Source organism: Hakea prostrata, chromosome 6 (assembly GCF_041222555.1).
Source record: "Hakea prostrata isolate BN-2017 chromosome 6, UWA_Hpros_2, whole genome shotgun sequence".
Classification (NCBI taxonomy): Eukaryota; Viridiplantae; Streptophyta; class Magnoliopsida; order Proteales; family Proteaceae; genus Hakea; species Hakea prostrata.
In genome coordinates, this window is record NC_142605.1 from 40436350 (window position 1) to 40459628 (window position 23279).

Consider the following 23279-nt stretch of genomic DNA (forward strand, 5'->3'; position numbering starts at 1 on the left):
ACTAATAGAAACCCTAGGAAAGAAAAAACAACGCTTCAAAATATCTTGTATCACTATCTAGCGATTCTTAGATGTCATTTTAGCAATTTTACCAGGCTCATCATTTTTTTTCACCATGTCGTTTTTTCTGTGTAACGGTTTCTACCTATAGTTTTATTTCCAGAGTATTTCCTACTCTTATCTCCCATTTGTTTATGTTTTCTTTAATACTCCAAATTGGACGTTAGCTATGGAATTGACTGGTCCAATGTTTCTTGCCAATTTAAATTTTTTACCTATGATCTCAAAGTGATAGATGCTACTATTGAAGAAAATTAACATCAAACAACAATATCTTTTCTTCTTGGCCTTTTAAGGATTAAGTTGTGGGTTTCAACACCCCTGGTCAATGTGTTGAAACGGTGACTAGTTCTTGTTATTTTGCTTTGGTGGCTTTGTGGTTATTATACTTGAATTTTAAATTTGGACTTCACTCTCTCTTTCTTTGAGGATGCTCACCAATCCAGTAAGAACGTCAACAGCAATCAGCAGAAATAACACACCTTATAGATGAACGTGTAAAATATTTTTCATTCTTTTGTGTTAAATAGGAAGCTCAGATTTCAGGTTTCTAATTTACACTTTAAATATGACTAATTTAGCTAACTCTTTCTATGACCATCTTCAGGAATTCCTGTAAAAAACCATTTATTGAGAGCAGAAGCCGGTGGTGAAATCGTTTCAATCCGACTTGTATGATACCCCATATAATCCAGACATGAAGTGACTTTTTCACACAAGCGTAGTTTGCTACGTAAAGAGTGAAAATATAAGAGTCCAGATGCTTTGGTTTGGCCTTCCTGTCCTGAGCATGCAAGATTAGTAACAATCATCAGTTTTACGTGCAGACAGATGGTTAGATCATTTTAACACATACGACCCAGCAGCCCTCGGAAGAGCAACCACCTGATGATTCTCAAAATACAGCATACATTCCTAACATAGAATGAGAATGTTATTTGGAACTTCTTCTCAGCCTGATAGGACATTCCAGAATAAGTATGCACTCTAAAATCCATGGCGAGAATGCCAACCCATCACCACTCTTATTTCAGTCTTAAAGCGTGTCCTTTACCTAAGTGCGCACCAAAACACAACCAGTCTCACCATCACAGCAATAGCAACCATATTTCCTGAACTATGCATGCCAGACCTGGATTCAGTGAAAATATGCTAGCCCTATGAAGAGGGAAAAGATAAACTATAAACTAATCAGCTCTACCTCATTTTAGGTGGACTTCAAAAGTAAAAAAGCTAAAAGTTACAAATCCCAGGTATAGAGAAAAAGAGGTGCTCTGCTGCAGGGTTTAGTCACACCTGTTTCTAGGGTTAACTTGTAAGTTCTACAGATGGCCAGCTGTAGCTGTTAATACTTCAAATGTGATTAAAGCAGTCTTTTGTTTGCATTTTACAATCCTACTTTACAAATTAATGCAATGTACAAGTTATACCACCATGAAGCCAGGAAAAAAGAAAAAAAATCTGTAAATGTCATCAAATGAGAGTGCAACATTTTCTATGAGACATATCCACTGTATCCCATAAAAAGCTCATTATAATTGTTTTTCTTATGTTATTGTAAGGTCAAATCCCCACCTTGTCCATCCATTTCTATAACATTGTATAAGTAAAAAAAAAATTCCCTTGAGATATATGTTTGATATTTCACAAAAGAGAGAACACTAAAGGGGAAAAACATGGCAACATACCATCCTCTAGTGTTGGAGACAGAGGTCAAAACATCAGACGCAGCCACCCAACTGCCAAAAATGGATACTAAAAATAAGTAAAATAGTGAAAAGAAACTGATTCATAAACCAATAAATCAGGAGAGCAACAAACAAACAAGCATTGATAATTCCAAGAAATTTACCCCCCCCCCCCCAGAAGAAGGGGGGGAAAGGAAAAGAAGAAGAAGAAGATAATTCCATGAACACACAAAGAGGAAAAACATTTAACCAGCAGTTCCTAAGCCCTCCTTGGAGAATCCTACAGCACAAATGGATAATTCACACTATGAAATAAAACCGTCTTCCAAATCACTGATCAGCAAATTACTAATGCATGCACTGATCCTATAGTTCTCATAGATGGTGAAAAGCTCAAGCAGGTCTATAAATCACAATATTAGTTGCTGATTTAATCATATTTTTCATATCAATCAGAACATTTTAGTGTTTCTTATTTTGATATATGTAACAAAGAGGATCAGTTTACAGAACTGATGTATAAACTGAACATATATCACACTATATTTTTCGAATCCTGAATCTACCATAAAAAGGCATACCCCATGCATAAGGCTCCTGCCACCATTGGATCTGGGGAAGGTCATAATGTTCAGAGCCTTAACGCTGCTGTCACAGACAATGTTTTCAGACTCGAACCCATGACGACTTGGTCACAATAGAAGAAACTAATGGATGCACCAAGGCTAGCCCTCATGAATTTAATATGGTTTAGAACCAAAAAAATTTAAATCTATGTCATACTCTAAGCAGATTGGTTTCAACTACAATAAATGCAAGAAGGTGCTCCACTATGTTGCTGAGCCAATTCATCCAAAAAAAGAAAATGTCACTGAGCCAAACACCAACAGGGTGAAATCTATGCAAACAAGACAAGGTAACAGTACTGAGAAAAGTTGCTGAAGTATCAGGAACTTCAATGTCCATCACTTATAGATAATAAATATTATGGACATCTTGTTAACAAAAAGGATCTAAAAAGAAACATCTAATCCAGGTGCTGAAGAATGACCAAAACCCACAGTATGTACCATGTAGATGAGGTTGAAGAGGCTAGATGTCAACTTCACCCAACATGAAGCAATTCTGTCAAGTAAGGCACATTTTTGTGGGCAGAAATAGCAAGCCACCATTCACAATCAAGTCCTGTAAACCTAAAAATCTATCCAGCAGACTAAGGGGTTTTATGGAAACCATCCTGTTTCTTCTTTTTGTGAGCCATTTCCATTTTGGGCACAGAAACAGCGAAAAACTTGTATGGGAAGCCAGTTCAAACATAGTGTGCCATTTCTCAAATAGGACGAACAGACACTTTGCCCACCTTTTCCTCATAAATGAGAAACACCAAATTAAAGCTTTCTGGATTGGGCACGCTTCTTAACAAAAGGCGGACAACACTTGGCTTGAAAGCCGGCCAAGATGTTCCACAAGGGTAATTGAGTCATTGACTCGAAAACATAAAAAGCCCTTCTCTAATCACCCTCGCTCCTGCAACTCTCTAGCTCATTTTCCTCTCTCCAATCTCCAACTGCGAAGCTTGTTTTGTACACCAATCCATCGTCAGAGGCCACTCTCTCCTCCATCGGTCGGAGGCATCTGCGATTGAACCCTAGCTGTGACTCCATCAAAACCCCAGCTTCAATAGAACCTTACACTCTGTCGATCCCAAGCAAGGAGATCCAAATCGATCTAGGTATTTTCTTTCTTGATGCTGGTTTCACATTTTTAGATTTAGATCTCACATCGACTATTGAGATGCTTGATCTTCCAAGTGTCATCAAGCAAACTCATACTGCTGTTTCTCAGACAGTCCCTTTCAACGGTGGTGGTGGCGGCTATGGAGTTATTGGTGCAAGGAAATATTAATTTTCGTAGTATTAATGTGCTTGTAGTTGTAGACTAAATAATCGGTTTGGTTCCCTTTTGATGTTCTGTTCTATGTTTGTTACTTAAAAGATACATGGATCCTTCTTTGTTTTACCAAATTTTGAAGACGAATGGTCAATTTGAATGTCATATTAAGTTTTGCAGTGTATAGCTTGTCAAGTTTTATGCTGGTGTAACATGCTATATGTCTTTTTCCTTTTTCTTTTGGGTTCTCTGGCTTTTCTGAGTTTCTTTTGCTTTTATATGTTTTACTTAGGGTCTAAGAAGGAAGTTAATTATGTTTTGTGCAAACCTTACTGTTAAGGGAAAAGGAGTGGCAGACTGGCAAGTTGTTTTAGATTCATGTCTTAATCTTCATTCGTGATCCTACAACTAATACCATTGAACTCTCCCTGGCAATAGGCAATAGGGGATTCTTGGTGCCGAAAAAATTTCTTGTATATCAACCTATCTTAGAATTGGCTTTAATTTCTATTACTGTGCCTTTTGGAAGATTTTCAACGACAATATACCAAACTGAAAATCGTTGAAAGCATTTAAGCTGGGGAGGCACTGCTATATGGATTGGACTTCTCAAAACCATAACACAGTGGATACTTGGAGGAAATAATATCTCACATCAGGGATCAAAGGAAGGGTTATAAAACTTAGTGCACACATGGTCCTGGATCATAAAGTCATATGTGTTATGATTAAACTTTCAATTAGATGGACATGATCAATATAGTCTTTTTGATTCACTTTTGATTCACTTATTTTAACTTTGCCAATCCTTTTTAACCAAATATAAAAGGGTATTATATTAGTTGCCAAAGAAAATCTGAAGACAGCAAATATATAACTTTTTAATGGAAATAATCACATGACAAGTTAAAATATTAAAAGTGTCATTTTGTCCTGGCAAACACTAATCAAGATACTTCATAGTTGATCTGAAGCTCCTTAAGGGTAACTGTAAGTATAAAGATAATAGTAGTACTTCAAGTTATCCCAATATCAACTTCTTCTGCAGCTCCTAAGTTTACTAAAGTCAAACTAAATATGTTTTGCTTTTGTGATATTCATAGTAAGTCCATTAGGGCTAACCTTGCATACCTGGTTGACTAATGTCAAGCTAACTGCAATTGAGTAAATAAAAAGGTTTGGCAGTTAACAGTGCAAGTCAATGACTAGATCAAATGCTTGCAAGTATGGTGAAATTGAAGTTCTTGATGAGAAAGATGCAACCAACCAGATGCAGGATGAGAATCCAGTTTCACATTACTCTTTTATGATAGTTTGTATTATGTATTGTGATATGTGAGATCAGTCCTTTTATTAGAGTTTTAGGGTTTAGGATTTACAATGGCTGTTTGCCTGCTGTTGTACGATAGAATTGCACACTTAAGGGGGGCATGATAAGTACATGAACAGAAATTTTCTGAGTCACATTATTTGGTGAGTGCCTGAACAGTGTTTCCCTTTCACTTTGAGACAATTGCTATTAGTTTCATTTTTTATTTTTAAGAACACCTTTACCTTTCTTCTATGAACATTTCTCGTTAAGTCTCGCTACCCTCTGATTTGCAATGGAAAGATTTATGTTTGGATAGGATAACTGTGTATTACTGATTCTTGAGTTCAGACTCAGTCAAACCCTTATTATGGGCACAGAAACATTGCTGTTCATGTTGTAATGTACTCGTTGTTCAAGTGCAGGAAAATATTTTGTATATTTTACATCAAATAGGGTGTTTTTATGGTAATTAGCAGAAGAAATTAATAGATCACTATTCAGGTTTAGTTCTTTTTAGATGTCCCATCTTTACTGGCTAGCTGCCCTTAGGTTAAGGGTTAAAAGGCTTGTGTAGTATGGTTAAGGATTAAATGAGTTGTGAAGCATCATTAGATATGGACTTTTTCATCCAGGTGTTTTCACAATATGGACCTTTTTTGGATTGATGACCTAACATGTGTTTTTGTAGGTGAATCCTTAGCTCAAATGGAAGAGCACCTAGCAAGTTTCTAGGGTATGATGGTTCGATTCCATCAGGATTCATGTTGTTAATTTTCTTCTTTAACTACAAAAGGAGGTACACTGTTTTGTGAAATAATATCAGACTTCTGTGTTTTTGTACATTACTTCTTGACAATTAACCCTTGTTTCCCCAAGTTTTTCCAACTTCTCTATCAATGCATATGATGCATTCTGTTCCAGGAAAGGAACAATTTTAAAAATAAAACGTAAGGTGTTCTTATGTCAGAAAAGAAATAGAACATGTTCAAGACACAAAAACTCAACAAGATCTTCATGAGATCACAGAAAACTCAAGAATTTCGACCATCTATAGACGCTTTACAGATTCAAATAATTCGACTGCAATCCCAAAGTCTGGAAAAATCTCAAATATTCTAAGAATTTTGACCTCCTTGGAGGGAAGCTGCATGTTCATAGTACTGTATTGTTGGCTTGGGAGCTGAGACATGGAACACTAGAGTAGTAAGGTGTCTTTGACTTACTTATTATTCATTTTGTGTATGGTATCATTTCATCATAGGGAGGTGGCTTGGAGTTCTAAGTGAACATTGATGACCACTAGACAACCTAGGGATGCTTTTGGCTTGTAATACCTCGCAATTTTTTTAACGTTTAAACGATACACCAGGGGCGGAACCAGGACTCAATATTTGGGGGGGGGGGGCGGAATGAAAGTCCAGATAACCTTTCCGTTGGGGAAGCACTCAAGGGGTGATTTGGCGGAGGGGTACGGTATTGAATTTGAAAACCTCAAACCATGAAAGTCCGGTATGAAAACGGTACTTTAAAAACGGTATGGGTATAAATCACGTACGGTGCGGTTTTGTTCGGTATTGTCTTGCTTCTCGTTGCCCTCTTCTTCTTGTTTTGTCACTTAAGGGAGGAAAGAGAAGGAGAAGAAGAAGGAAGAAGGAAAGAGGAAAAACAAAAAAAAAAACCAGGGAGGGGGGGGGGGCCCCAACCCACCAAACAAACCACAACCCCGCCCCCGCGCGGGGGGGGGGGGGGGGGGGGGACGGAGCCCGGGGCCCGGCCGCGAAAAAAAAAAAGAAAAAAAAAAAAAAAAAAAAACAGAAGAACAAGAAAAAAAGCAAAGGGGAGGATGATCTAAGTAAGCGGACGAGAAAGTTAGGGTTAATAAAAGGGCCGGAAAGGAGGGAGCGAACGGGGAAGGTTTAAAATGGACCTTAGGAAGCACTAATATTTTTTCGCCACACATATTGTGTCGGCCCTTATAAGACCCATTGGGAATCCCACCTTTGAATTATTTTATTATATTAAAGCATAGGCCCACATATTTTGTGGGGCCCACACATATTTGAAAAATAAAAAGGTAAATTACTGATGGTGATATTTTTTTCCCAGACAAAATATAGATAAATTAAAGCAACAATACCAAAAAAAATGACACATGACTTCAACCCTAATAAGTTAGATGCAAACCAAAATTTTCTTTGGTAGGAAATGCAAACCATTTTTTTTTTGGGTAGGAGATGCAAACCAATGGTAGTTAGTTACCTTACTAACTATAGACATTTTATTCATAATATAAAATCAAATAACAAAAATTGCAAAAGAAATAAAGAAACAGCGAGAATATAAAATTAAATATAAAGAATAACAAATAAAATGAAAAAAAGAGAAAAGATAAATAAGATGAGAAAGAAAAAGAGTACTTAATTGTAGAGAAGATTTTTTTCCAAATTTTCCTTAACCCACGCTTATAGAATAGGAAGAAAAGAGGAGAGAGGAGAGAATAAATAGGGATTGAGGAGTTAGTTTCTAATTAGGAATGACATTTTGAATACCTAATAAGATTTTTTTTTTTCAAAAATTTCCTTAGCCCATGTTTATAGAAAAAGAAGAGAATAAATAGGAAGAGAAGATGAGAGAGGAGAGAGGAGAGAATAAATAGGGATTAAGGAGTTTGTTTTTAATTAGGAATAACATTTATACCCATTATTTTACCTTTAAAAATTGTTCTCAATATTGGGGAGGCAAATAGTGATATTTCACATGTGGAAAGAGAAAAAACTGAAAAAAAATAAGAGAAATCAATCAAAATTTTCAAAAAATGGGGGGGGGGGGGGCATGGCCCCCTCAAGCCCCAATGTAGGTCTGCCCCAGCGATAGACCAATACATTTGAACTCACAGTGTCAACTAAGTATGGAATTGGTATTTAGTACATTATCAGTATGGTACTGAATATATTTACATTATATGGTAACCATCCAAATATCAAATGGTACAAATATGTCATACCATTAGAGTATCATATTTGTTTAGTACAAAACGGTTTTGGCGTTCGGTATAGTATCAATGAGGTGTGGTTCACTTTTATCATTTTGTCCATACCATTTACCAAATGACATAGCTATGTCATTCCGATACAATACCATATTTATTTGGTAAGGTAATAGCAGCATGGTTTCAGTTATGATAAATGGCACATGGTATGAAATGACACCCTTAATTTGAACCATATCACATGAAATGCATGCCATGAAGCAACCAATTGAGGTAAGACACAAACCATAATGATCATGCTCTAAGAGAAACCCCAAATTGTAAGGGGCTGACTAAAACATTGGAGACTCATTTCCATCCAAATATTGTAATAAGATGACAGCTTATGAAGTGAGTATAGAGGAAAAAACCAAGCGATAGACAAAAGGAAAAGAGGACAATCTTTATGGGATAGGATAAAAGAATTCTTCCGTCTTTTACTTCCAACATCAAACATATACTAAAAAGCAAGTCGTATGGAAAGGAGTGAACCCAATCAATGCATGAGGGAACCACCTAGGTAAATCTAGGCAATCACCAACCTCAGGCCTTTAATTATCAGGTATTCTACTGGCGGCCTCAGCAACCATATCTAAAATTCTTTCTCAATAAGTTCCACCAAAAGAAAAGGCAATAATCAACAATTTAGTCCCCAGAAGAAGTACCAAGTTATGCATACCAAAATAGCTTCAATCTCCCTGTCAGAAACTGGAGTGCGTTTTGGCAGATCAGAAGCTTTCCCTCCCACAGAAGTGTTGGTAGGCCCCCCTGAAGCTCCCGAACTTGAAAAGAAAGTTGCATGAACACCTCCAGCTGTTGATGTCGCTTCAGGTTGGGGAGCAGAGCCTGTTCAATGGTCACACAGACAGCAAAGAGAGTGGAAACTCAGTAACACAAAGGCACTCCTACAGACATAAGAGTAAGAGAGAGGAGACAAATTTCTCATAGAAAACGGAGCTTTATATTCTCATAGCACGGTAAAGGCCTTTATATAAACTAAGCCTTAATGCTAAGCCAAAAAATTGAAACTATTGTAGCTGAAATAAAATCCGTTCAGTTTGTTTGATTTTTTAATATAAGATGTATTTATACAACTATGTATCCAATTTCTACCTGACAATATTTGGGGGGATGGAAAACGACTACATATGGATAAGCTTTCGATGAATAACAACCATGTAATAGTGCAAGTGAGAAACCAAATAACACAAAATAATTCCACATGAATGGAAACATTCCTATGATTTCACATCTATTAATATATTCCTTCTCAATTTAGTTATTCCATTTCACGAGGCCATGAAGATAATTCTCAATTTGATCCTGCAAAATTGATTTTCGGCGAATCCACCAGTGTCAAATCGGCTCGCCGGTTGGACAGAATTAACTAACATCCAGGGACGAAGCTTAGTCAAGCACAATTCGATCGATTCAGCATTTCGACAATCTGATTAGATTTCATTAAAATATCTGAATAGTGTTTTCATTAATTATAAACTCTATAATTTCCATAAAATCCATCACGAAATTTATTTGATCTAAACCGATCGAACTCACGGAAGGTAAAATGTTCCTCAAATCACATATAGAAACCAAACTATAGGAAGGAAGGATCTTACATTAGCAGCTGTAGAGAAATAAGTATCCGACATGAGAGAGCAATAAAAACCGTAAGGTTCGAAATCCAAGCGAAACCAGAGCAAGAGAAGTCCTCCGATGAGAAAAAACGAAGAAAACCGAAAACGATGAAGAAGTTTCACTTGGATTTCGAATCTTACGGTTTTTATTGCTCTCTCATGTCGGATACTTATTTCTATAGCTGATAATGTAAGATCCTTCGTAGTTTGGTTTCTATTCGTGATGGATTTTATGCGGAAATTCTAGAGTTTATTGTTAATAAAACACTATTCAGATATTTTAACGAAATCTAATCAGATAGTCGAAATTCTGAATCCAAACTATAGGAAGGATGTTACATTAGCAGGTGAGGAAAGAAGCTTTCGACATGAGAGAGCAATAAAAACCGTAAGGTTCGAAATCCAAGTGAAACCAGAGCGAGAGAAGTCCTTCGATGAAGGAAAAAAACGAAGAAAACTGAAAAAGATTAAGAACATACCTGAAGGATTTGGATGTCTTTGAGGGAACTTGATGCGCGGAATACGCCTCATCGCCTGCGCACCTGTCATCTCTTGCTTTCCTTTTTTCGTTTCTCTCGTGCTCTGGTTCGTATGTTCTTCGTTTCTTTCTGATCCTTTGCCGAATGGCGACTTGGCGAGGGAAAGCGAAGACTACGATAAAAGTACTAAGGTGTGTAACTCGGAAACGTATCCAACGTGTCCATGTAGCATTTCTACTATGATGATCCTTCTGATGAATGATTTGTTCTCGTCTGATCTGGATCATGGATCTGGTGGGCCATCTTTTGTATTCTCTAGCGAGTTTTCCATTTTTTGGGCAGAAGGTTTCGTATGCGGCCGTCTATGATGTATGAACGTCTTTTGAACCGTTGGATGAAAATGAGAAATTACATTGGAAAAATTAAGGGATTAGCTGGTTTTAGGTTTTTCCTTACTAAATAGTCACTCAATGTTTTATTTATAAAATTATTTAAAACTGAGTTTGCATTTACGAAACTAGCTAAAATATTAATTTTTCACATTTTTTACCCCTAAAACTGATCACATCAAGTATGAAGATTACTATTTTATCCAAAAGGGGAAAGTCATTATTTTTTCATACCCTTTGCACATTTTCACCCCTATGCCGGTATGGTCAATTTAAGGAGTAAAAATGTCTAAAGATGTGAAAAAAATACTATTTTGGTTATTTTTGTAAATACAAATTCAATTTTAACTAGTTTTGTAAGGTAAAGCATTGAATGGGCATTTTTTTAAGGGGAAACCTAAAAGCAGCTAATCATGTAATTTTTCCAATTACATTTAATTTACCTCGCTTTGCTTTGGCTCTTTCAGACCCTCTCTTAACGTGTTGAGCTGTTTTGCTCTTCTTGTTTTCTTGCTGGCTCTATTATAAGGGGATCTATTCTTTGAGGGCACTAATTAAATTATTACCAGAGACAAAGAATTTGAACCATGATATCAATGTTGCCAAACATCCAGTGATTCTCCCCGATCCCATGGCAATCCTAACGATGCCTTCCCCAAAGTCCTTCACTGAGGCCCAATCGGTGGCTGAGGAAAATTTTCAACCCAACCATTTTACCTCCTAAAATTAATGCCTTCCTAGTTTACCCAATTCGTCAATTAAACCCCTATGGGCAAAAATATTTCAATAATATACAAATTAAGTACTGATATATCATATAAATAAGTTAATTCTTTCTTTCTCTGCCATCTGCAATTATTTTTATTCTATTTTTGTATTTTCATAATTTTTATTCTTATAAATTAAATTTTTTTTTTCTTTTGCTACTATTTTCTTTCTCTTTAAAATGTGAAAATAAATAAATAAAAACTACGTCAGAGTTGAGACTAGAATCATGTTGAGAAATTTACATTTTACAATGTAAACGTCTTCCATAATCCGAAATTCCGAGGACCCTTTGAGTCTTGACAATGCATGCATTAGAATTTAGAGTCAAACGTTCAACTTCTTTTTTTTCTGGTCAAAAAACGTTCAACATCCATATAAGACTAAAGACTAAAACTACGCCATTGACGCCATTTTGTTGCGTTTAGGACTGATGATCTAGAAACCCCAAAATGAGGGAAACCGGAAAAATGGTTCTTCTTCTGCTGGCCCACTTGGGTGGGCTCGATCAGTTTTAACGTTAGGAAACCGGAAAATGGTTCACCTTCTGCTGGCCCACTTGGGCGTGCTCGATCATTTTAAAATTTTTTATTTTTTTAATGAAAAACTTTTGTACTGGTGATTTTATATATAAAGAATGAGAGTTTGAGTATTGTATAATTTATCAAGTAAATTGAACCCACGAGTTCTTTAGTAAAAGGTGTTAGTCTTTACCAAGAAACAAAATATTGTTGGAATAACCTAGTTCGACGACCAACGAAACCAGCGAAAAGCTCATATTTCGCCAACATTTCCGGCACAAAATCAATAATTCCGGCATAGTTGCATAGCTTAGCGGGGGAATATGAGTTGCCTTGGAGCTTCTAATGGCGCTGGCAAAGAAGTTTGAAATAAAACCTATCCCAATCAGATGACTCTAGCCATATTTCTCAACCTTTCCAGGCAGCTAACCATCAATATTTTTCCAACAATCTCGCCTTCCACCCTTTAGTTCTTGTAATTTCCGTTACCACCGTTACTAAAAGTCAAGATTTTTGAACGAACTAAAGAAATTCGAAAGCAAAAGAGATATCCAAGATTCCAAATCAGGTTTTAGCAATTCTCGCCAGTTTATGAGAAAATCGAAGGACTCTTAAAATGCATTGTTTCGAGCCAATTTTCATATCGCCATACATCGACGAAACGGTGGAATATCGCCGACTTTCCTATCTTGAGTCTTACCAACCAAACAAGCCTGTGATGGTTTTTCTTTTTGTTTTTTAATAAAAAAAAATCTCAAATGTTAAAACCAAAATATATAGGCTAATGCATGGAGGAATATATGATCAATCCAAAGTCTTTTTTGTCGAACTGGTGAAATACAAGCCAAACTTCATTGAATTGACGAAATACATGCAAAACTTCTCCTCTACCTCTACTCGATCCTTTGTGACGGTTCTATCTTTGCACTTTGCTCAATTGAAAATGTGAACACAATAAAGCTGCCAGTAACTATAGGAAACCGCCAAAGACGGAGAAGAAAGCATAGAAATCCTTGTCTCCCGAGTATTTAACAACCTCCAGCAAACTCAGAAATCCAAAAAATTAATTCAATCAGACATCCTGAATGATCATCCAATGAAGGTCTTGATGGAAATTAGACAAAGCACTTTCAAAAAGGGGATTTTTCCTATCGCTTTTCTATTTTGTGATTCCTTTCTTCATTATTTCTTTCTTATTAAGCATCCAATTAGAACCCTTTTAGACTTCTAAAGAGAAATATTTAATTGTCCATCCATAAACCATATGGACCAACTCAAGTAACGGATAATCCTCCACAATGAAAAGAACCCCAAACAAATATGTATGTGTACTTCGATCTATTTCTCGTGTTTTTTTCTTCATTTTTGCCGGGCCGGGGAGACAAACCGGAGCTAAATAAAATTAAATGTTTGGGTGGAAGAAATAGGATCATCCAAAAACAGACACGGATTTTGGAGGCAAAGCAAGCTTTTTGAAATCTCTTTCACCCCCCCAAAATCCGATTTCATTTTAGTGTAAATGGTGAATCTTTAGTTTCTGAATCTAGAGTTTTCGACAGTACATTCTCAAATTCTGATCCAGATTCATGTAACCAAACAGGTCCTAAATGAACTCACATTTTAGTACTATTCCCACTTTGAGAAATACCAATTTGGTGTTTGGGGCGTTCTTGTCTTTTGATATCAAAACATAACTTCTCATTAAAATCCCAAAAACTCAAAATTTGTTTCTGGGTTTTTTTTTTGGGATTATATCTTTTATGTAAAACCATAAATGATTTTAATGATTTTAACATCTGGAACAGTCAAAACGTCACCGTACAATCCCTTATTTGAAGACTTCTGAGAATCCGAAGTTTTCAGATATGAGAAACTAAACTCAGTCTTGCAGATTTTTTCTTTTGCGTGGAAGATGGTGGTGGGTCTGACGGCCAAGTGGGTTCCCTGAACTTCTAGATCTTCAACCCTCATCAGACTTTGACAGATTGATGATTCCTTGAGACACTTCCGCGTTGTTTACCTTAACACTGCTTCTAAAAGAGCAACCCCTCTATATAATATCATCACTTTCACTTCATCTCATCCAAGTTGCAGAGTTCCTTCATCTTCTAATATTATTTTCTTAATTTTATCTGCTTTCTATCTTTATCTTTTTCAATCAATGGAGAAGTGTTTCTTGCTTAGCTGCTTCAGTACTGGTTTACTCAAAGATGAAGAAACAGTGAAAGCTACAGCTACCAAAGAAACAAATCACAAGTATGTTTACAGAGATGATCTAAATAAAAGTTCTTCATCCTTCAGTAAAGAAGCTTCTCCTGATCCTGCTTCTGCTTCTGCCTCTGCTGGGAATAAAGAAGAACACAGCAGAAAACAAGTAATTGGGTCGTCAGGAGGAGTGACAAGAGTAAAGATTCTACTTACAAAGAAAGACGCAGCAGTCCTTTTATCTAAGTGCAAAGTTGAAGGAGGACTTCTCAAATTGAATCTCACTGATCATCAACTTCAAAGGATCAAAGGAACTACTACGTGCACCTCTGCAACTAGTACTACTACCAATACAAAAAATGTAATGTTTTCAACTAGCCCTGATTGTTCTTCTTGGAATCCAGCTCTCGAGAGTATCTCTGAAGAGTTATAAATTCTTTATATATTAAGGAACATGATGAAGCCTGAGATTGAAGCAATTCATTCTTATTCATGGATTGTTTCTTCAAGGCCTGGATTCACCATAGCCCATAGGTTTTTCTTTGATATCTTTGTAGCTGATTTTTTTTTGTTTGGTAAACATATCTTTGTGGCTGATGGATATGCAACATTGAATTGCACGCTCCATTATTTCTGTAATTATTTTCGTCTTGTAGTCAATAAAAAAAATCAGAAAATCAATGAAAAACCTATCTATTTAGCTGTGGTGGGAAAAACAAAAAATTTGAGCTTGTCCAGCAACCCTATCAACAATTTTATTGTTTCACATGCAAACCAACATTTCACCCAAAAAATATTGAAACCAATGAAAATCGTTAATAACTCTAACAACGGTCATGGTAAGCTATGTGGTGGATATGTTACTACCGTGGTTTTTTTACATTATTTTGAAAATCACGATGGGAGGGCCACCTTATTCTCATAATTCAGGCTGCGTTGTGGCTGTAAATCGTGTGCGGGGGGGATTCGACAAGCATCCTCCTGGTAGGATGTTGAGTGGGAGGAGCAAGTTGCTGCAGCCCAACTTTCCCACCCCGCGATGAACCTCATATAGGAAAAAAAAAAAAGAAAAAAAAAAAAAAAAACTCTTAACAACAGTCATAGAATGCTATGTGTTGGATATGTTATCCTTATCTGTGCTTTTCTCTATATACATTAAATTTTAGAAAAACTCATTACTGATGGGAGGGCCACCTTTCTATTCATTATTAAATTCATTTGGGGTTATCAATTAGTTCTTTTTGTAACCATCGGATAGATTCGGAGAAAGGAAAAGCAATTTTTTTGGGTAGAAAGAATTGTTTTATTTCAAACTAAACCCGAAAAAGTATACATGGAGACTTGAAAAGATTTGTCCAACTATATAAGTGCATAATGGTTAAATTATCACACTCAGCACTAACAAGGTCTCATTTGCTAGATCATGATCAACCACGATATTAGCTTACCTAGGAATATATTCAAAGATACATTTAAGAAAATAGAAGAAAGATAGGAAGTGCATGTCAGTGATGAAGGCTGGCCTCTCAATTACAAAGGTACCAAAGACAAAGCATTTGGAGGCTAAGATAGAGTCAAAGCTCTAACTGTACAATCCAAGCAAATATATTGATTGGGTCAATAATGGGTATTATTGTCACTAAACTAAATTTATTTTTCACATTTTTTTTTAAGAAAAATTAAAATTTAAAATTCAAAGAGTTATCTTAAAAATAAAAAAAAAAAGGGAAAAAAACATTTGGAGGGCAAAGATAGCATTATGATCAAAGTTATCCTCACCTTATATATAAAGCTACCCCTAAGAGCGCAATCAAAATGTGCATAAGCTGATCGGGATGTACTTAGTTCTAAAAAGATAAATAGACAAATTTGCATGCTTGCATGATCTCAAGCCTTTTTATATTTTCTCTTTGTAAATGGGTGATCTCAAACCTTTAGTTGAAGATAAGATCAGACCCATAGTCCATAATTGGGTCATAGTTGACCATAATATGGGTATGAGTTATGAACAAACCTTAACTTATCAAAGTTTTAATTTACCTTCTCTGGATTATTCAAGCAATGAAAAGTTGCGAACTAATATCCACTCCATTTCTGACACAAAAATGGACCATTCATTTTTTTGTAGATGTGTAACATATGTCCCAATATCACATAAAAAAATTAAGGTCTATTTACAAATTACATCAAATTTTTTTTAATTTATAAATAAATTTAAACCATTTGATTTGATGTTGGGACACATGTCAAGAAAATGGACTGGATAAATTTCTGAAAAAATCGCTCTAACCAACCATTGACTTCAACCGATGGGCTCAATCTAAAACATATCGGTGCCAGCCAACTTTTAACATCATTATGCCCAAGCTGATGGATGCGGGCAGCTCTTTGTGAAATCAAATTTGAAATAGAAGAAATATTAAAATAATAAACATTAATAGCGAAAGATGGGTAGCCCAATTGGCCAAAAGAAGAGCTAGATAGAAGACCTTAAAAAAAGGGAAACGCTTCTCTTGAAAGTGCAAATATTTTTTTTTTTTGACATCAAAATATAATTTTTTATTTTAAAACCCTAAAAATTAACCAACGGGTTAGTTCAAATGGTAAGCAGCTTGGTCCGCTTAAGGAAGGTTCCGGTATGGAAACCTTGTGGATGCAAAAAATCCCTGGGAGACTCACCCACTATACCCAGGTGTGCAACCCGGGTCGAACACTGGATTAGTCAAGGAAAAGCCTTAGAAACCGGGATTGGCAACCAAAAAACAAAAACCCTAACAATTCAAAATTTATTCATGTTAATTCATTTTTATTTTTCTGTGTAATAACCATACTATTTCATATTGAAAAATAGTGAAAATCTATGAAAATGTAGGGAGGGACAGGAAAAACTATTTCTTACTTAAAAATAAGAAAACAAATAAAAAATATTACCATTCAATCTATTATTTGAAGACTTCTGGAACTAGAATCAGAATTTTTTTTTAATATGAAGAATCAGAAGTTTTCAGATATGATAAGCAAATTCCAAGTTTTTGGATCGGATATCGGCTGGGACAATAAAAAAAAAAGTTGATCCAGATTTTAAAGCTGAAAATCCTAGTCATCACTAGTCCGACCCAGACTCAGTCTTGCAGACTATTCTGGCTGCTAACTGGGTCCACTGAAAAGACTGGTTCAAGACCTTGAACCGTCACTGGCTTTGACAGGTTGACGAGTCAGCGAGTCGGGACTCCGATTCCTTGAGACTTCAGCATCATTTACCTTATGACTACTTCCAAAGGTAACCCTTTTCTACATTAATAAATGAATTTGGATCCTCTGTCCATCCACCCACTCTGCTCTCGCCTCCCATCCTCACAAACAGTGTGGGGCCCAGGTGGGGCCAGCTGGAGCCCCACCCTGTTGTGAGGGTGAGATCCCAAGAGCAGGTAGGTGGATTCTCTGTTCGGGAGCAAAGGATTTTGATTTTAAGGGGTCGTTTGGCAATGATTCTTAGTGTTTGTTGTCCGAATGACGATGAATCAATTTCTAGCGTGTTTATGTCCATTTGAGGAAAAAACCTGTTAAAATCTTGTTTGATAAAAACAAAATCATCTCTTTCAATTCAAGTTGCAGAATTCCTTCATGGTCTAATCTTATTTTTCATGTTTTTCTTTACTCATCCTGCTTCTTTGTTAAAAAGGTAAGAGAAATCTTTCTTATTAAAAGAACTAAAGAAGTGAAAATTAAAACTTTTTCATCTAATTTCTTCATTCTCATAATGTTGTTTCCCTTAATCTTCCACCAAAAGATAAAAGTCTTCCATAATCTGAAGACACTTGATTACGCATGCATTAGAAATTTAGAATCAAACCGAAAAATGGTTCACCTTCTGTTGCCCGCTTGGTTGGTCTGGGTCAATTCAGAATTTTCTTTTTGCCAAATACAATAGTTTAGATTTGAAAATGAGAAAGATCAAACCCAAGTCATTAAAGAATTTTGGCAAATTGATCAACTTGAATTAAAAGTGACTCACAAGATCACAACATCCTTAAAGCGACTTAGTGGTTGTACAAAAAGAGCCTAAAACATGTTCATATGTGCGTTTCTCATGTTTTCTTTAGCACACTTTTGAGTCCATTTTGAAAGACACTAAATTGGTGTTTTCCACAAGAAAAATACTACTTCTCTAAAAGAAGACACACAGATATTCTTGCTTTTGGACATAAACGTAACTTTATATTTTGAAACCTGAAAACTCAAAATTACATGTTACATTTATTTTTTAAATTTTTTATATTTAAATATGATTTTAACATCCACAAACCAAACAAAAGCAACGATGAAAAGGGACTACAAACATGGAAAATGAACAAAAAGAATCTTTACCATACAACCTTTCATTCTAAGAATTCAGGATCTAAAATCAGAAGTTTTTCATATATGAGAAATCAATTCTAAGTTTTTGGATCGGATCAGTACCGACATGGACAACAATGAACCCAGATTGTAAGTTGAAAATCCTCGATCATCACGAATCCCACCCAGACTCAGTCTTTGCAGACTTTTTCTTTGCGTAGAAGAAGATGGTGGTGGGTCTGTTGGCCAAGTGGGTTCAGTGAAAAGATTGGTTCTAGACCTTCAAACGTCATGAGATGTTGACGATTGACGAGTTGCGTCTCCGATTCCTTGAGATTCTTCCGCGTTGTTTATCTTCTCACTACTTCCAAAGAGTAACCTTTCTCTATATAAGTCATTTCTTTCACTTCATCCCATCCAAGTTGCAGATTTCCTCTTTATCTTCTTCTAATCTTATTTTCTTAATTTTATCTGCTTGTCTTTCTCTTCTTCAAACTATGGAGAACTGCTTCTTGCTTAGCTGCTTCAGTACTAAAGATGAAGAAACAGTGGAAGCTACAGCTTGTAGTACCAAAGAAACAAATCCGAAGTATGTTTACAGAGAAGAACTGAATAAAAGTTCTTCCTCCTTCAATAAAGAAAGTTCTCCTGCTCCTGCTCCTGCTCCTGCTCCTGCTTCTGCTAGGAAAGAAGAACATAGCAGAAAACAAGTAATTGGGTCTCCAGGAGGAGTGTCAAGAGTAAAGGTTCTGCTAACAAAGAAAGAGGCAGCAGTGCTCTTATCTAAGTGCAGAGTTGAAGGAGGACTTCTCAAATTGAATCTCACTGATCATCAGCTTCAAAGGATCAAAGGAACCACTTGCATCTCTGCAACTACTACTACTACTACTAAAAGTGTAATATTTCCTACTAGCCCTGATCGTTCTTCTTGGAATCCAGCTCTCGAGAGTATCTCTGAAGAGTTATAGATTGTTAATAATATTAAGCAACTGATGAAGCCTGAGCTTGAAGCAACATATCCATTAATTCTCATTCATGGATTGTTTCTTCAAGGCCTGGATTCACCATAGGTTTTTCTTTTATATCTTTGTAGCTGATGGATGCAATTTTCTTGCTTATAATTCAAAGAGAAAAGAAGGTTTGGAAAACATGGTTTGAGGGATTCCATGAATGCCCGATTCAAATAGGAATTCATATGTATATTCCCACAACTCTCCATTGATTTGCACGCTCCATTACTTCTCTAATTATTTTCTTCTTGTAGTAAAAAAAAATCAGAAAATCAATGAAAAACCTATCCATCTATCTGTGGTAAAGATTCCAAGTTTATTGAATCCAAACCCAAAAAATAAGATAATCTTTGTGTGCTTGCTGGACTATAGATCTTCACAAGTTGATTGTTTTAAATGTAAATCAATTAAAAATATGAATAACGGTAACAACGGTCATGTTAAGTTATCTACAAGCTAGTTGAAGCAACTAGGGATTGTTAAACTTGTGACTTCAGCAGATGTTGTGAATGTTTATCCTTCTCAATATTTTTCTCTACACGCATTAATTTTTTCGAGCAAAATTTCATTATCAATTGGTTTGATGTATTGAAATTCTCTATCCCGAACATTTTCTTCTGACATAGATGGGTCACTGAGGTCTGTATCAGGCGAGTTGTGAGAGAGATTTTAAAGGCATAGGGGTAGTGGGAGTAGAGGATCTGTATCTGGTTTGAATACAAAGGGCCCACCGTGTTGCTTCTCATTGTTGAATTCATTTTGGTGCCATCATTAATTCCTTGTTTAGCTAATGGACAGCCGAAACTGATGAGTTGGGAGAAAGAGTCAGCGCTTTGGTGAGTATCATGAGTAAAAGTCACGGGCAAAGCCATGTATATATAAATAGTTATATCCACTCTTATAATATAAAGTTATAATTAAGAATATAATTTAAGCTGATGATGGACTCGGTCCTAAGAAAATAAATAAATTTCCATATCAGGATGATTTCACTCTTAAAGTTGAAGAGAAGATTAAACTCATTTGTGATTGGGTTATAAATGACCTTAGTCAAGGTATGACCAAGCCTTAAATGGGCTTGTCATCATGTTAAATCACCTTGAATGGGATACTCAAGCTATAGAAAGTCACTTTAATTGATCATGGGCTTCAACTGGTGGGCTCAATCTAAACATATCGAGGTGGGCCAACTTTTAACATCCTTAGGCCCAACAGAAGGATTGCCTTCTTTGTGGACTCATATTTGAAATAGAATAAAAAAAGATTAACAGCAAAAGATGGGTAGCCCAATGGGCCAAAAAAAGAAGAGCCACTTGGCATGAGATCTCAGGAAAAATCATTCTAATTCTTTAATCTCTTTTTTTGCTACAATTTTTTTGTTGTTTTGTTGAGAGGTACATCAAAGTGGCTATCTTGCGTGTCTTTTTATCTCCTTCATACACACAAATTTGAATTATACATTTTTGTCCATCTCTTAGACTTTGCTGGTAGTACGCGGTTCAACTTTAGTGCTGCGCATTTGTGCTGCCAACGAGTGGTTCAACTCCAGTGCTGCACATTTGTGTTGCCAACGGCTGAGATCAAAATTTTGGTCAACTGTTAACAGCAGGTGTTGCGCATTTAATGCACAACATTCAAGTCTCGGTCGGTAGTGAGTGACTGACATCCTTCTTCTTTTTTTGAATAGAAGTGATTTAACAATAACATCCTTGAGGTCTGAAGTCAATACTTTTTGGAGAATGTGGGCATTAGTAATACCATAACTTACCATGTTTGGTAGCTTTTGTTAAAATCTGGATAAGTTGCCCTTAAGGGAGCTAGAAGGACGAAATCCCAACTATAAAGTGAAGTGTGGAATCTTTTACTGAAGAAAACAAAATGAGGCGTGGGATCCACGCCCTAATATGTAGGACCCACCAAATGAGGGAGCAAGGGTGACAAATTCCAACCATAAAGATGGAGGGAGCCACCACCTTCAAGATATAGGATCAATGAGTTCCACTTTATGCATTGTCATGATTTGTTCATAGCAGATTTAAACGCGTCAATTGAATACCCCTTAAATTTCAATTATCCTTTTAATTTCTCTTACAGCTATGTCTGTTGGAGCAATGGAAGCAGAGGCTTTGAGAGATATTGTTTTTTTTTTGAACCAGCTAGGGTTGCACATTGTGTTTCGATTGTTCACCAGTTATTTCAACTACGCCGAATGATCTTTCAAATTGCTCAAGACTCTTCGATTTATGTGAAATTGGACAGAAAAAACCCCACAACTTAAAGACCAATAAACCTCGCTCTAAGAAATCATATCCCAAACCCATGTTGAATCGAATGAGCGATGCAATTCTTCCTTCGAATCGATAGATTCATATCTGAAAGAGGTTAACAATAAGTTCTTTCAAAATGACGTCCCTCCCCTCTTAGGACCGCACGCATTTCATCTTTGTGAGATCGTCAATAGTGAACCAAAACTTTCTAGTTCATTCAAAAAAGAATGATCATTGTCAAGGCCGAACAACGCCTAAGGAGCGAAATCCTGCGGGAAGTCCGACCCGCACGAAGGCGAACGCGCACGGAAAACTATAACCAAAATCATTTTTATCTGGCATTAACTTAGGCAGCTTTCCCATCCCGTCTAGTATAGTATCCGCTGTCCCTATACCATTTCGAAGAAAGAGTGGTCCTGTTAATAGAAGGTTTTCGATTACTAATCATGAATATAGGCATGGAGAATGTGGCGAAAGCAAATAGAGGCCTTGACCGAATTGATTATCTTCATGCGTGAGGATACAGTACTTTCTAGAAAAGATTTCAAAATCATCATGGGATGGCTATATTTCTGGGAGCGAACTCTAGGCGAATATGAAGCGCATCTTCACCTCTAGATTGGATACTTGGATGGCAACCAATGTCATTGAAGATATTGTCTTTATATCAGTTCTTCGCTCTAATTTTTACTTTCAAATTCATCATTAGTTTGGGGCTGACTATGTTGATGACGGTCGAAATTTAATCTCGACCAATGACAACACATATAAATGCGCAACATTCAAGTTCAGGGTTTAGTTTGGACAACCAACTTGCTTATTTTCTAGCATCTAGAGCTGTAAAGTTTTAGCTCTTTGTAAATGCATGATTGATAAAGTGGTAAAGAGTCTAAAGACTCATACTTTATATATAAAATATTTCTCATGTGCAAAAATCTCTGCTGGAAGACTCACTCACATCATAGTCAGGTGTGCGATTCGGATCGAACACCGAATTAGTCAAGACAAAACCTTAGAAGACCGGATTGACAAACAAAAAAAAAAAAACGCTTCTCGTGACTTAAAAACAAAAATTTTGGCACATGGGCCCACCCTCACGCCACTAGAGCAGGGACCGGGTCTCTCGCACTTATTTCAGATTTCATTGCTTTGACTAATCAGGCTTCATCACATGCCACACATACCCGGAAATCCAGTTTCTGTGAAATACAAACAAACGATTCCAAAAGATCAACAACTAATGGTCCCACTTCCTGATCCTCCCAACCTAACCCCAAAATCTTGTCGATCTCTAACCTTTTCTAAAAGTTGCATTGAGCCAAGCTCCTTAGTTAATCCTGTCTCTTCCCCAACTAACAACGCAAGACGAAGACCGTTAAAGTGGAAAAAGAAATGGAGAAAGAGAGAAAGAGTACAACTGTACAACCCAAGGTATGAATTTAGTGCCGACTTGAACTTGCTTGTGGGATCACCTTGATTCCTTGGATCACGCATTTCAGTCGAGATTTGGATTTCGACCGTTCGTTTCTAAACAATCAAGATTTTAATGTCTACCGAGATCTCGATCTAACAGCTCATAATATCTTGTGTTGAACCCAAATAAAATCACGTTAAATGTCCATGACCCTCTCCCATTTGCCACTAAGAATTCAGTCTCAAATCCCGACATTATCATATTAAGAATTGGATT

The 23279-nt window shown here is 36.4% G+C and overlaps 1 protein-coding gene across 1 annotated transcript; it reads right to left on the reverse strand.

Moving 5' to 3' along the window:
• Window positions 1–125: 125 nt before the first annotated feature.
• Window positions 126–10232, reverse strand: LOC149014128 (uncharacterized). Its single transcript, XM_089158742.1, has 3 exons — window positions 10095–10232; window positions 8658–8824; window positions 126–1799 (listed from the first exon to the last, which is right to left on the reverse strand). Exons 1-3 carry the CDS (start codon window positions 10162–10164, stop codon window positions 1782–1784), a joined length of 255 nt encoding a protein of 84 aa, XP_089014868.1. The 5' UTR covers window positions 10165–10232; the 3' UTR covers window positions 126–1781.
• Window positions 10233–23279: the final 13047 nt, after the last annotated feature.

What these genes read in the sequence shown, in the direction of transcription:
- LOC149014128 (XM_089158742.1), bottom strand. Translation starts at nt 10,164, where the DNA reads ATGACAGGTGCGCAGGCGATGAGGCGTATTCCGCGCATCAAGTTCCCT. An exon ending in AAGACATCCAAATCCTTCAG is followed by an intron (nt 8,825 to 10,094) that starts GTATGTTCTTAA and finishes ACCATTGAACAG; the next exon opens with GCTCTGCTCCCCAACCTGAA.